Source organism: Anser brachyrhynchus (genome assembly GCF_964034855.1).
Source record: "Anser brachyrhynchus genome assembly, chromosome: 13".
Classification (NCBI taxonomy): Eukaryota; Metazoa; Chordata; class Aves; order Anseriformes; family Anatidae; genus Anser; species Anser brachyrhynchus.
Window position 1 is genome coordinate 17,259,070 of NC_137708.1, and position 15,766 is coordinate 17,274,835.

At 44.3% G+C, this 15,766-nt stretch overlaps 1 protein-coding gene across 19 annotated transcripts in view; it reads right to left on the minus strand.

Annotated features, from left to right (window-relative positions):
• Positions 1-10,715: 10,715 nt before the first annotated feature.
• Positions 10,716-15,766, minus strand: part of NEXMIF (neurite extension and migration factor) — a 197,623-nt gene continuing 192,572 nt past the window's right edge. For 17 of the 19 annotated variants that reach the window (XM_080553923.1, XM_080553925.1, XM_080553927.1 and 14 more), the window contains one exon: positions 10,716-15,133. In XM_080553923.1, the coding sequence (XP_080410049.1) occupies positions 14,956-15,133 (178 nt within the window). In that variant the 3' untranslated portion in view covers positions 10,716-14,955. The remainder of the gene's footprint in view (positions 15,134-15,766) is intronic. The other 2 variants (XM_080553932.1, XM_080553921.1) reach the window with 2 other exon arrangements.

A 15,766-nucleotide genomic window follows, 5' to 3' on the forward strand; every position in this document is an offset into this window, starting at 1 on the left:
GGTGAGTTCACATTCTTAGAGTAGATATTTGCCAGTTTGCTTGCGATGAAAAACCCAGTGATGTACTGCTGAAGTACACTTTACTTCATCAGTAAAATCTTGTAGCTGAGGTCCAGGGCAGACAACTGGGGACAAGTACCTCCCCACCCACTGCATTGAGATGATTTGCGAATGCCCTCACAGGGTCTATCAGATGCAGAATAAGCTCTGATTTTTCAAAACTGCTTAGTAGATTTCATTGTCCAGTTAGTATTAATAACAATTAGTGACCTGTGCACACACATCTCTTTGGCAGGTTTGTAAAAAATTAGGATCAGCGTAGCAGTGTATTTCAAAGATATTGTAGGGGAAAACATATTTGCATAGAGAACTTTTCAGTATGGGGAAGAAATCCCAAATCTATAGCAAAAGCTTGGTGTAATTCATCCTTAACTGCCTGTCTGCGGTTTAGTAATGTATGTACAGCAAAGGAGAATTACAACACTTTTCCATGGTAAGTTTAATGTCGTTTCCTTCAATGAGGGTAAATAAATTTGCTTTAAATCCCCTTGGGTTTTAAAAACTGGTTATTTGGTATGCAGCGATAGATGAGGAAAAATGTTTGCTTTTTTTTTTTTTTCCTTGGAATGTATTAAAATAATTTATTCACAATATAGATAAGTAATAATCCAAATGCAGTGAGGTGAGAAAAATCTGAATCTCTTGGGAGCTTCTAAACCTGAAGAAAAAAAAAATGGAAAGAAAAAAAGACCTGACAAACTGACACACTCAAATCCTTATATACTCAAAGTATTAGCAGAGCCAGGTACCGAGCAGGCAAATGAAGCCACTTTACACTAACGTACCAGCCCAGAACAAACCTGGGAGGAAACCTAAGGTTATAACAATTGCTAACAGTCTAACTTTTCTATTTTCCACTTCAGTACTGCCTACGTTGCTTTACAGTGCTCACAACAGGCCATCTTCTTCATTGGCCAAGTTACCTTCTGGTGGGGGGAGAAACCTGGGTTTATGTCTTATACAACAAAATATTTTCCATTCAAACCATATCTCAGAGGATATTCAAGCTGGTCATGTTTAAATAAGCATATCTGGCATCAAAGAGATTTAAAGTGCTGAAAGAAGAAAACCTTGCACCTTAGGGAGGCATTTTTAATAGTTTTCAGTAATTTGCTAGACATAAACAAATTCTGATCAGGGACCTCTTTATCAGGCAGTGCTGTACTCTCAGGAGAGCTTAAATATTAGCTCAGGTACCATCCTGCCACATCCCAGCTCCTTAATTCCCAGCCAGGTAGAACAAGTCTGCAAAAGACAAGGGGGGGATATCACACCTTGCAATGAAGCAGAGGCCTGTGGGGGGGAGTATGGCCTTTATTTAAGTAAATATGGTGTATCCCTATCGTACTGATAGCAATTCCAAGCAAAATAACATAGGGCTGATAAGAGGCCTCGCTAATAAACCATTTCAAGAAGATATTACTGTAACATTATGAAAACTAGGCTTTGTCAAGTTAACCAGATACCTTTCTTAATATCATGCCTGTCAAGTAGTAGTGCTGATATAATAAACCTTCAATTGGTAAGACATCTGATCTTGTCTTTCATAATATTTTGATTGAGAAAGAGGAACAATCTAAGTCAATATCACAAATATTAATTGGACTGAAAGCTAACCGTTGGGTCTCAGAGTGCAGTTGTAAGCAGACTCATCGCTGAACAAGGCACGGTTCCCTTCTGTCGGTTCTTGACCCCGCACCACTTAATGTGCGATCAGTGACCTAAAAGAAAATACAATATCATTACTGGTGATCTGCAGATGTACAAAGTTAGGGGCAGGTCACCACTACAAAACCTAATCTGAATCACTTAATGAGCTGAGCCTAAGCAAATAGCATGTTTTTCAGCACCACCAGATGTAAAGTCATCCGCCTAAGAATAGAGCAGCAGCTGGACTGCAGGGCGGGAGGCAAAGTCGTAGAAAACAGTGATTCAGAAGAGAAATAATCAGCTGAGCACGAGCTCCTAATGAGATGCTGTGACAAGAGGAGCTAACACTTCCCTGGAAGCCAAAAGGAGGGGACACCAAGGAAGACGAGGGAGGTTTTATTACCTCTGTTGCAGGCATGGCTGCTGAGATCCTGCAACCTCTTCAGGGAGAGGGCTGGAGGAAGGCTCCCCCGAGGGCTGGACAGCACATCTTTGAGACACCCAAGGAGCATGGTTCATTAAGAAATCAAAGGTTAAATGACACTTTAAATGCAGTCTGTAGAAATGTACGTGACAGATGTAACGATAAAGGGTTCTTAGCTGGACATCAGCACCAGGTTGCTGTATACTGGAATATTTTCAGCAGTGGGGAAGGCTGTCCACCGAAACAACCCACCCACCATTTGCCTGCCACGACAGTGACCACCACTGGAAATATTTAATGATATGTGTGTGCTCCCAGGTACAGGAAAAGGTCATTTCCAGTCCTCTCACCTCCTTTTTCAGATTTTGGCCATCTCTGTAACTGGCTACAGCTTTCCAACACTTTTTTCACTTGTGTAACTTTTTCAGCATGAGCCGTAGCTGCTTTGAGCAGCACAAGCTGTGGGGCAATCAGCATTCACAAATAAATAAATAAATAAATAAATAAATAAATAAACAACCAGAACAGCTTTATTGCTGACCTTTGGCTCTAACTCCGTGCTGTAAGAGCAGTATCAGCCACTGAGAAACTTAAGCGTGTTATGGTGCAAGGGCACCTCCAAATAACATCAGCTTATTGCTGTCCCTTGGCATTTCGAAAGCATTGGGTGCCTGCTGGGTTTTGCTGTTGTTTAGGGGAATGAGGACCATGGGCAGGTTTTATTTTCTCTTTTCATTTGTTTGTGTTGATAAACTAGAGTGGAGGTTTTCTTAAGTGCTCATTGTCAAAGTCCTTAAGGGAAAAATGAGAGAAAAAAGTGGAAACATGGGGTGGGGCCAGGGGGGAAGAGGGATCTTTCACAGACATTTTCCTATTCAGTGTTGATGGTCCCCCTCTTATTCACATCAAAGCCACTCTTTTGGAGGTCCCTTACCAATCCTCACTCAATTCAGGTGCAATTTCTAACATCCCACATGTTGTGCAAGTGGGAGTGGGTGACTCTCGGCTCTGCCATCTGGTTAATCACACAAGTAGCAGGGGGGACGCACAGAGGGCTTGTGCCTCATCCTTTCTGCAGCTGTTTCACAAGCAAATGGTAATTCCTCTCTCAATGTTTTGCTCTTTCTGGGAAAAATAACTTGCCTAATGAAGCAGTGCTGAGCAGCTCCTGTGTCCAGACAGATAGGAGTGAAATGCTTCGGTTTAAAATGCAAAGTCACCTGTGGTGGCAGTGCCTTTGAACAAGTCCCCCAAGGCCACATTTCAAATAATCCCAGGGCCAGCTGAAATTAATGCAGAAAGAAATTCAGAAAAACGCGGGAGAAGCATGTCGGAGGGCCTGGGACTGCGGAAGACAATCCTGGATGAGCTGTAGTCAGGCACATCCTCTCACACCCCGTTAGCAGAGCCACCTAATTACTCTGTTGCGGGCAGGGTTTGACGTGTGTGTTGTGTATCAGGGACATCCAGAACTTGAAAGAAGAGTGAGGCAATCACTGAATCAAAGATCAATGAACCTGTCCTTCTTGTCCCCTCTTAGAGCAATGAGAAACCACAAGCTACGAGCTCTGACATCCCAGATGCGTCCTACCTGTAGAGAAAACCCACCTGGAAATGGAGGTGCTCTACTTCACCAGGACACGAACCTCTGGAAGTGTGGCATGGCCAAGCTCCAGCTACATCTGCCTCAACAGGCCTGGCCTCGTGAGAACTGTCAAGGAGGAACATCCCTGTATTTCCAAGAGTAGCTGTGGAACTGGCTACAAATATGAACAGAGAATTATGTGCTGGGAAGGAAAACTGCTATGAAAAGGCAGGCGTGGGGGCCAGAGGGATACTTGGCTCTTAGCCTGAGCCAACACTAGAGACAGAAACCCTTCCCCTGCCCACTTCTGACTTTCTTAGCCTCTTCGATTGATTTTCAACATACTGTTTTCTTGTTCTTCAGAATTAAATCATTTATGGTGTAAGTCCTTGAGGTTTCAGGCTTACTTCTGTGGGTTCCATAATGCTTATCAGAGAGTAAATGTTATTCTTTCTGGTATATCAATGATACAATTTTTTTTTTTTTTTGCCCAGCTAGTTGAATGATTATTACATTCTTCAAATCAATTCTCATTTTTCTTTAATTGCTTCTGATGCCCTTGGCACTGTGGAGTGACAGGGCCTGCTACCAGGGTAACTCAGTGGTCTCAGCTGCAGGAGAGGCAATCGTTGGTCCTAAAGGCTGGTGGTTTTATCCAGGCCAGAAAGGACAGAGAAAGTAGTTGTCAGAGGAATTTGCCAGGCAAAGATTCATACTGCCACCTATGTGAGCCTACAAGATGCATGCGATAAGCAGCGTGCCCGTGTTTTATTGAGTTGTCTTTAGGAAATGCCAGCTCTGGGATGCAGTTCATCAGTCCCTTGAATCTTGCGCCAAGTACTCTGTAGTGTAAAAGGACAAACTGAAGCCAAAATAGAAGCGTTCATTTCTTCAGCTTTGTGCTCCTGTAAATAACACAAAGCACTGGGAGATGAGGGACTTCCATCACTGGGATGCAACTGCTTGAAGACTGGTTATCTCCCTCCCTCCATACAGAGTAATGAACGTTATCTCCTTGGGCTGCACCTCTGAGGACGTTGTCCACAGCTGTGGCCCAGGCACTGACCGTCATGGCAGCTTCACATGCAAATTCCTCATGCACAAGCACACTCATGCACAAGGTTGACGCTTCTTTGCGGGCTCACAACATTGCAGTGGCAGCTTCTCAGGATGACCCCGAGGTCCAGCTCTCAGGGAGATTTTCCGCTAGCAGCTGCAGCGGAGGCTGCCCTTTGGTCTCCTCGGAGGCAGAAATCCCAGCGGCTACGTCCACACCACAGGGCTTGACCTCCAACAGCTGCCGATTACCGCTGCTGATCCGTGCCCCTGGCAGCCGACTCGACATACCACTGCTCCAGCAGCTGCCTGCCATGAACACGTACCCTTATCTCTCAGCCTGCAGCATGCGCTCAGTCTCTTTATTTCCCTTCGTGCAATCATCAGACATTTCTGCGTTTTGTCGTGATAAATACCAGACTGTTGAATCTCTAGGGCTGCCAAGAAACGCATCTCGGCATAGCACAAATAGAGCTGCTATTTTTTTATTTCTTCCTTTAGTTTAACATTTATTCCCGCTATTGTTGTCCCTAGAAGAATAAATAGGGCTGCACGTTGCTAGCAAGTTGCTCCAAATACATTAGGTGAAAGAATAAATAACATGATGTACCAAAGGCTATGAAGACCAAATATATTATATAGAGATAGTTGAGCAAAGGGTGTGATAACGTGCTGCTCATTGTACAGGTGCACCAGTGCTCACTGCAGGATGAAATTAGATTGAGTCATCTCCCGGTCTGCAGGTCATGCACCTGACACTGCTCGGATTTTCTTCTGTCTGTGCAGGTGGAGCACTGAGACAGGAGCACATCCATCGCAGCCCTGCATGCCAGAAAAAGGTTTCAATGCTCGCACTACATTGCACAGCGTAAGGCATGAGGGGTCCTGGTCATCACCGCTTTGCTACAACATCTGAAGATGTCTTTTCTATTTCCATTTCCTAAGTGGCATAGGTTTCTCTTTTCCCTCCTCTCAGAAAAGATGGGAGATGTGCAGTGTGCGAGGAGATAATGTTCTAGGTCATCATCCGAAGGCACGTTCAGCGATGCCGAGTGACTCTCTGAAGTGGAGGTGCTTTGAAAGGCAAAACCAGCTCGCTCTGATGACCGCTGCCTGCTGCTGCAATAACCTGTGCTGCGTTTTCAGACAGCAGGACGCAGTGCTTGGTCTGGCTGGCTCCCTGCTACCAGTGTCCCCGCCCTGCCAGCCTGCGGCCACCACTCCTGAGCCACTTCTGCAGCACAGCCTAGCTGTAGCATTTTGTGCGCTGCAGAGGTCACATCCCGCAGGTACTTCTTACTACTGGATTTTGCTGCCTGCATAGCCACGCACCCCTGCTGTTATTTCCGTTGAGAGGCAGGAGCCTGGTCCTGCACAATCCCGCAACCTAGAATTGAATTCTGACGGCAGTCATGCAAAGCACCAAGGCCTGGATTTTAGCCTTTCTCGAGAACATGTGGGCTTCTCCTCAAGGATATCCTTACAGCCTAGTGGAGCAGGAAGCACTCCTCTTTCCTGCTGGTATTATAAAATGAGTTATTACCCAGTGTCCGATCTTCCATTCTTGAGCCATTTCCAAGGGCCGTGTTCAGCCACAAGGCTGAAGTTTCCTGTAGCTGATGATGGTCACCATGCAGACCACAAAGCCCTGCTGCCCCAGCCCAGGGGGCATACCTAGCTCACCACTGGCGTGGCTGCAGGATTTCATGCAAGACCTGCTCGAGGATAATAAGGTGGAGAGCAGGCAGTCCTCAGCAGGTCAGAGAGCAGAGACAGAGAGGAGAAACATCATCACGTGGCAGAAAGCAGTGGGTTTGGTAAGACACAGAGTCTTGGCTGCCATCCCAGGGCTTGGGATGGTGACTGCTGACCAGCAGCTCCTGGAGGAGGTTGGGCAGGGAAGGAAGATACTTGGGGTGGCACGGGGAGCCCAAAGAGAAGGGTTAGCAGAGGACAGTGGGACAGAAGTGTTTGCAGGGAGAGAGGAGTGAAGGGGAGCCGGGGGAGGAGGGAGGTCGCAGGTGTAGTTCCTTTCTCTCAGAAGAAACAAGAAGGACGCTCTGCAGAGACGGCAGCACAGGCAGAAGGAGGGGAGTGTTTGAGAAAGAAGTACTTAGGTGGTAAGAAAGTGGTGAGAACTGGGGGGAGGAATATAATGAAAAGGGAAAAATAATGATTTTGTAGCTTGACCGATAATGAAATCAAAAGAGAAGAGAAAGAATCTGACCACCTGACCAGCTACATCCTCACGCCCAGGACCCTGGCACCACAGGGACGTAACAACTCGTACTGTCCGGGAGACATTATGGTGAAGAATACCACCAAACACTGGCAAAATACATTCCTTGCCTTGCGAGGAGTCAGGCCTTTTTCTGAATTTCCTCCAACCATTCTGAGTCTCAGCTCCTTCGCTCCCATTTGCGAGCGCTTCTCTCTCCCCTGTAGGCAGCTACCACGTCTTCCCTTGCGTCATTGACTGTGTGACTTCAGCTAGGGAGAGTAAAATAACAAAAACTTGAAGAAAACAAAAAGGCAAAGAAACGACACACGGACATTTCACTGCATTTTGTAGTAAAGCACAGTGACTCCTACAGTTCAGACCAGTATCACTACCACTCATTTAGACCACACAAGCCATAAAATAAACATTGCAGCAGACAATTCAGGCCCCTGGGACCCGGAGCATCCTAAGCCAGCAGCGATGCAGGAGGTGCAGAAGCCAAGTGTCGGCTCTGTGGCAACGTGGCAGCATCCACGCTCAGCCTCTGGCACTGTACCAGCAGCTGCCGATGCTCCTGCAGAAGCTCGGGATCATTGGAATCCTTTTTTTCCCTCCCCCAATTAAGTGAAATTTATCACAGAATTCAAACACAGTGGAAATGACCCAAAGGCAGGCTGATGATGCAATTGCAGAAGCTCTCTTTCCTTAGAGAAATCAGCCTAAACCACTAATGATTGGAGAAATGGCCTCACAGCCTATTATTTGGTGGCCATTTACATTTCAAGGTCTCCATCTCCTTTCTCGTGTGAATCCTTCCTTTTGTGTAATTAAAGCTTATGAGCTGGAGACTCATTTTTAAGGTACCCTGTTCTATTGATCTGTAATGGCACTTTAGAGGTGAAAACTAATTATATTAGATTTTAATCAACTCAGCTTTGGTCATGGATAATGCTTTCACCTGGAGGAATCAAGCTGACTGTCTCTCACCTTTTTCCTATTTATATTTTAGCTGCATTGTTCAAGAACAATGTAGCATCTTCATTCTGGAGGAATTAGTCATTTACTGTATGTAGAAATCTTCAGCATGGAGTAATCTCGCCATATTCAGCCAAGCAGGTAAGCACATACTGAAGTCTACAATTAAAATCCTTAATTAAATCCTTAAATTAAGCACACACTTAAACGCTTTGCTAAAGAGGGATATAATCTCTAACATGCTTAAGATAAAGTGTGTGTTTAAGTGCTTTATTGAACTGGTGCAGCACAAAGTATATTCCTGAGCAAGGCTGCCATAGGTGTAATCCCACCGAAACCCCGTTTGCCTGCATCCCTTTACCGACACCAACCCCACGAGGCCCCTTTCTGGCAGGTCCCACCCGCAATTTATGGTGTGTAAAAACCCATCAGGCTGGGTCCAAGGAAGCTCGGGGGCTTTGCCTGGTACCCCCAACAGAGGTGGGCTGAGGCTGATATTAACCAAAAGTTACCCCTTGCAATTGGTTCCCCCCGCATGGATGGGTGGTGGTTCATCCGGCAGTTATCAGCACTTTAATTCTAGCCCTGTGCATGTGAAATAAATGCAGTAGATAAGCACTTTAACAGGGCCCTGTCTGTAACATTACTCAGGCTTTGCTGCGTAATTAAATCTGTTTTATTTGGGTCAAAGATCTGGAGTGTGTACATTTAGTGGGTGCCTTATTTTATAGGCTAGCTTTCACCATACATATTTTATACATATATATATATATGGGAAGCTCTCCCCTGGAAGGAACGCTGCCATGACAAAACCCTCGCCTTTAAAAGGCTGCAAAGCTGGGGCTGAGCAGTGCAAGTGGTGGCGATTTTAACCCTCATCTGCCCTTCGCAGCCGGGCAGTTTGTCTCCTGCTCAGCACAGTGCTGCTGAGGTTCCACTGCCCGTCCCCATTCGCTCCGTGCCCACCTCTGCCCTCACCCTGCTCTAACTTCAGAGGGATCCGCACAGCAAAAGCGGCTCTCCTGGCAAAAAAGCAGCTCCCCCTACACATCAGAAGCAAGCCTCCTGTCCAGGCTAAGCCCCAAGCTGCCCCATCAGCCCATCTGTATGGCCGTGCCACCCTCCCCACACCAAGCCCTATGGTCCCCACAGCAGGGACAAGGCAGCGGGCGCTGGGTGGTGCTCTGCAGCATTGCTCCTGACTCCCCAGAGCCCTTACCTGGCAATCCTGCCTCGAGCACCGCCCTGTGTCCCCAACTCACCAGGTGGCTTCTCCGTACCCACAGCAGGAGCTGAAGCCCAGCAGCAGGCTCTGGGGTGCACTGACCCAACGCTGCCCTAGATTTGGAAAACATTTGTGCCGGCTCTCCAGCCCTTGCACCACTGATCCAGGATCCCCCTCCCCACGATGCCGTGCCCTGCTTTCTGCGGGCCGAGGGCTTGGAGGGCCCTCGCCCCACTGTTCCCATCACTCAGGAAAGGAACAGTGATGTTTTACCACCTCCAGTTCCCACAAGGCCCCAAAGACCAAGCCCGTGGCATTCCCATCCTGCAGGAACATCTGCCCCAGCTGAGCTGCCCCGGGACAAAAACCCAGTGCTCACTTCTCACTGGAAGAAGCCAGAGATGAAGAAGCAAACCCCACACAGGCACTTTTCCCACTTCTTCCCATCCCCTGTCACACCCCTCGTCTCTAATGCAATTCACAGTAATTAACGTGAGCCCAATTAAGCAGGAGGGCTGCAATCAGGAGTGCCTGTGTGAGGGGTGGCAGGACTGTCACTTGGTTGTTTCAGGTGGCAGCAATTTGTTTAAAGAAACGATTTCTGTTATTCAATAAATGGCAGTTTTAATTTCTTCTTCATACATGATCTTAAAATGAGATTTTAAATTTTTTTATTTATTCCATAAACAATATAACAAAACTCAGCAAGTTAACAATATGACATTTTCACCATACAGAGTCAGTCACAAATATTTAAAACCTTTGCAACAAGAACAACAAAACCAAAAATATTACAAGAATAATTTACAAGAGGATCTATAAAACAGCAAAGCGCTCACAAATTTTCCAGTTTCCTTTACACAATATCACTACACTCTTTCACAACATTTCTTTTTATTACAAAATTCCCAACAAAAGTTTAATTTTTTTCTTTGTATTTTGGTTTTTAAAACCAGAAACTTTTAAGTATACATCCTTTTATTAACACCCGAAGGTGCAAAAAAAGGGAAACCTCACACATACAAACACTTCACAGCACTTTTCTAAGAAAAATATACACTTACAAAATATTTTACAAATTGGCACACTTAAAAATATACAAGATTTTGTAGGCGTCTTAGAGTGATCCTTAAGAATTATACTTCAATTGACTCTACAGAATATTTATAAAGCTTATTCTAAAAGAAAAAGGCAAATAATTTCCAAACATGTTAAAATTGCAGTGTAAAATGTTAAACAGAAATGGATATGTTACATTCATAAAAAGGGCCATTTAATATTCCTTAAATGCTTGAGGGGGGATAAAAGTTTTCTTTAGCACCATAAAACAGTAGCAACTTACTCGCGAGGTGCCTCTAGTTCTATGGAAGTTAACTCAAGGAGCAGTACATTCAAATCTCTGTAGGCAGCAGTCAGAACGGCCACAGCCAGCGCTGCGGGCAGCGAAACAGAGCATCTCCTTCGATTCCTACCCTGCTTCCCACGGGGAGTAAAAGACAAAAGGAGTTTAACTGGAATCTTTTTTTTTTCTTTTTTTTTTTTTTCATTTATTTTATTTTAAAGTCTTCCCTTTGTGCTTTTGAAACTTTTTTTTTTTCCTATCTATTGAAGGGTAGCGGTGAATACAAATTTTATTTCTTGTTTCCTTTTGCACCAAGTGTTCAAAGGCTCAGTAAACGTGTCTGGCAACCCAAGTATCCTGCGGGATGGAGGGCATCCTCCTTTTCTAGATCCGAATTCCCTTAGATGGCTGTTACTCCACTGTCATTAGTGTCACTTGTTTACCTGAGAAACAGATTTGAAAAGCCTTGCTTCTACCACAGACATTGTACTTTGTTTATTCTATATATTATTTTTTTTGCATTATTTTACACGCTGAAGAGATAAAGAGGCACATTCTCAAATAGATGTCAGCGCCTTGAACCATGCAACTTCCACCGGACTCCTTGGGAGCTGCATAGGCAAAGTCCAACACACCGAGTTGAGAAAGTAAGACCAAGGGCCTGATCCTGCACCGACTGAAGTCCATGCACCTGATCCTCTTCTCATTTACACTGACTTCAATGGAGTTTTCTCTCGGCTCGCGCCGGGGTCAGGCTGTGCTCCAGGAAAGCACCTGGGCAAGTGGTGGCCCCGGCAGCGGGTGCTCCTGCCCAAGTGCTTTGCTAGATCGAGCCCTCACTTAAAGAATATGGTCCGACAGGTATGGGATTAAAATGCTTAGAATGTCTCTATTTTGGTTCCTGGCTCATTGGAGCTGTAATGTTTATTAAAAATAAAATAAAATAAAATAAAATAAAATAAAATAAAATAAAATAAAATAAAATAAAATAAAATAAAATAAAATAAAACAACCAGCTTTCCTCTCCGGACAGAGCTGCGCAGCACCGCTCGCCTCCCTCCACCAAATACCTCGCTAAACCTGGTCTGTAATCCGTGATTCTCCAACAACTCTTACGTTAAAAATAATAATAAAAAAGCAACATGTAAACCTGATCAAGTTTTTATTTTTATTTTTCAAATGATTACTTGAATCCCCATCAGTGATATTTTTCTATTTACAAAACCTCTATATGCAAGTACCTCCAGCAAAACTGTGGCCTTCGGGGTCAGGCTGGCTGCTGCCGGCTCGCTGTAAGGTTTCTTTTGGGAGGACGTCACCCTCGCTACGTATTCCCCGAAGGAAGGTCATGTTAAACTGCCCTGGTTTGGTCTGATCTCACCCCGTTTTCATGACCGTCCTTTGCAGGCGGTTGTTTTTTAATTTTGCTGCTGATTGTAACTCGCCCAACTGCAGCGTGCCAGCACGGCGCAGTTTGAGAGGAGAGCGCGACCACGTCAGGGTCCTTCCACACGATGCCTCTACAGCAGGAGTGGGGCGAGATCAAGTAGAAAAGACATCTTAAGGGATGCTGCAGAATAAACATCTTTGTGCGGCTTGAATTAATCACCCTGAACAGCCAGGAGTCTGACAAGAAGATGGCTGACGTGCACCGGGATTGGAGAAGATGACGAATTTTGGGATGGGAAAAAGGCAAAGTGAGCATGGGGTGGCACGGGGAGCCCATGGGGTGCTGGATAGTGGGCAGGGGATGGATGAGACATCCCCATGGCTGGGAGAAACAAAAATTCAACATTCCTGACAAGAAAGGGAAACAGACAAAATAAGCTTATATGGCAAGAAATGAGGCAAAAGTGGAAGTGATTAAAATCTTGAGGTAGTGATAGGCAGGTGGAGATAAGGGCCAAAAGGGGATGACTGATGTTTGGCTCAAGGTAGTCGCCCAGCGTTGGTAGTCTGAGAGCAGACAGCAGTGGGGTTAACTTCTGCAGAGACAGAGAAAGGCCAGAGTTGCTCCATGAGGGATTGGGGGGGTCTCTAAAATTTCCACAGTCAGAAATTTTGGGGAAGGATGTGGGATGACAATTGGAGATGGCAGAGAAATTGGAGCAGCAGGACTGAGAGGAGAGAAACAAGGAAGGCAGCTGGCATTTGTGACCAACAGTGTCCTGAAACGTCCAGCAGTCGGGTTGCTCCTGGGTTTTCAACATACGTTTTATGCCTTATATTCATGCCCTATTGCACATTCCTCAAACGCAATAAATATTGCTATCTATTTCAGTACAAGGTACTTTATCATTTTTTGATTTATGGACCACATAGTTAAAATGTTCAGCACGAAGAACACAGCATGGGCCAGTGGAAATGTGCTTTCAAAGGATGGTTCTGGGTCGAAAAGAAGGGACGTGCCGCGTCCCAGCTCCAGGCCTGACCTGTCTCCATAGGAGCAGCAGCCTGCAGATCCCAAACCGTGGAGCCAGCAGCCCCTCGCCCTTTGGCACACAGGAAGAGCTCCCCAAAAACTGGCTACACGAACACATTCAGGACTTGTAAACTTGGGTGACACTACAGATGGAAAAGACAGCTCCGGGGGATGTAAGGGAGAGCAGTGTGGTGGGGGAAAGCCAAACACCCAGGGATGGAGTCCCAGCACAGCGCTTGTCTCCCGGATCCTGAGCATCTCCCAGTCCACCCAGGGTCTGGCCATACCCGGAGTGACTCGCTCCGGGCAGCACCAGCCGTGCTTACTTCACCTGTTACATAAAATGCGTTACCGTGCCATGCTCTCTCGTTGGGACTGCTGGCCCTCAAGATCTGAGAATCTGCTGGGAGCATTTTGATGCCAATTCGACACTTGGCGACTACGTCTCGATTCCAAGTGGTCAATGAGAATTGCTCTGCTTTTTTGCTAAGTGAACCTACATAGCCTGTTCAGCCACTCCTGATGCTTTGCCTTTGGCACGGGCTGGAAATGACCTGCTTGTACAGAGAACTGAGTCTAGCCACGTCCTCTGTGAAACACACCGCCTCTACGCCCACAGGCACGGCAGCGATCTGTCCGGCTGTATTAAGGCTCCTCTTCCTCACCCCTTCCTATTGCATAAGTGTGTCCAAGCCTCACACTCCTCCGGTCCTAGCAGCTCCCAGCTAGCAGGTCTCTTGCATATCAAGGTTTCATAAGAAGTCAGCAGCAAAATGCACAGGCTCTCAGTTGCACAAGGAAAAGAGATGAATATTTTTGTTGTTGTTGTTTTTTTTTTGTTATTTTCCTGGAGGGCGAGGGTGTGGTGAGTAGGGTTACAAATAAGGCCTTTTGATAATACATTTAGCATTCAATACTTAACGCTGTCTAATAAAGTCTAGTCATGTATGATCCGGCCCTGATCGGTGACATCACCAATAGTTCTGGTTTCTTCCTTACACTACGAACTGAATCAAAGGAAAGGTTCAGAGCTGTATTTAAAACTAATGATTTTGCTTTCAAAATTTCAAACTATATTGGCATTGCAAGGTTAGACATTTAGGAAACACCAAAGCTATGATATGAGAGCACTTTTGACAGGCTCTGCATCAAAAATGTGTAAGAAACTACTCAAAGTAAATAGCAATAAATGTATGAAACATATTAGTTCCATTTTTATAACTATTTTAGAATTTATCCCAGGTTATTATAAAATATATAAAACTGAGATACAAAGAATTAGCAATGTAACTTGCATTTCAAATGCTCTTCAGCTACAGGTTTTGCTTTAAGAAAACAGACACTTGAAAAGCAGCTGTTTCGTAGTCTCTAGATGCAGACACTCGACTTCCTGTCAGACTTACCTGGAGTGGTTTTCTGAACTCCTCCACCATTTCAACTCTCTCCTATAATGAAACTCAACATTTCACCATTATGTTTTTCTGCTCATGGTTTTAAAGAGAGGACAATACAATTTCCCAGCATCAGTTTCAAAGTTCCTTTTTTCTTTGTATTTTTCCTTTTTTTTTCCTTTTTTTTTTTTTTTTCCTTTATGAGCTTTAAACCACAGGGTGAATCCATGAAATGAGGTAAGTAAATTTGGCACACTTTTAGTCATGTCCATAAAACTTTTGGTAAGTTGTATAAGTGAACAATATTGTTTTCATCGTGAGTTACAGGTGCTTTCAAAGGGGGTGGTTAGTACTTAACTGGAATGTTTCTAGTAAAATCAAAAGGCATAGCTGCAGAAAACACTCACAACCCAATGTTGATAGAGAAGTAAAAATATATACAATACAGTCACTTGTTCATAGTTTGGCACAATTTTTTGTTGTTGTGGGTAATAGTGCATAAACTACTGTACAACAGTATGACTTTTAAAACAGTCTTTCACAGAGAATACCAGATTAGGTTCGCTTTCAAATAATAAATTCCCACAATTTCAAACTCTTCATTTCAGCACTTACATTTCAACATACCACAAGGCATATTTCGAAAGAAACAAACGAAAAAAACAAACGGAAAAAAGAAACAAACATCAAACGTCTTTTTTCTAGAAAAGGGAGTCTCTTCTTCAAATACAGGAAAAACCAAAAATGTTGTTTCTGCTTTAAGAAGAATGGAGTCTGATTCCCTGCAGAAAAACCAAACATTTTATGCCATCTTAGTTAGCTCGTGTGGAGTCACCACGACAGGATCAAATGCGCTAAACTCTGACACAGGAGATGAAGCTTTATGATGCAGGTTAGGAGATAAACAGCAGAGGGGGCTAGAAAGCACTCAAAATTGCCACATGAAGCTCAATTATGAATGAGTTTTCATTTTCAAACTAAAGAGCCTTTAGTTTAGAGATCTTGGCTTTTGGATGCATAACCTCTTTTTTGTGTTTTATTTTTTACAAAATGTTCAAAAAAAAGTCTTTCCTTTTCAAAATCATTAAAAAGAGCATGTAATCATTTTGTATTTCCCCCAATAAATAAGTAATTAAAAACTGAAGAAGCCAAACAGCAGAAAAGAGTAGCCTTGTTAGTTTTTTTTTAACCCCAGCCAAGCCAGAAAATTGGTCATTCTTTTAGGTAGCTTGCAAGTAATAATTATTTTCATGCATTAAAAAAAAAAAAAAGAATAAAAAAAAAAGAATAAAAAACCCAACCCCCCCAAAAAACAACAACAACAAAAAAAAAACAACAAAAACTGTAAAAGGGGAATGTCTCTTTCATGCAACTTTTGCTTTCAGGAAGGAAAAAATGAGGAACAGCGGGCTTAG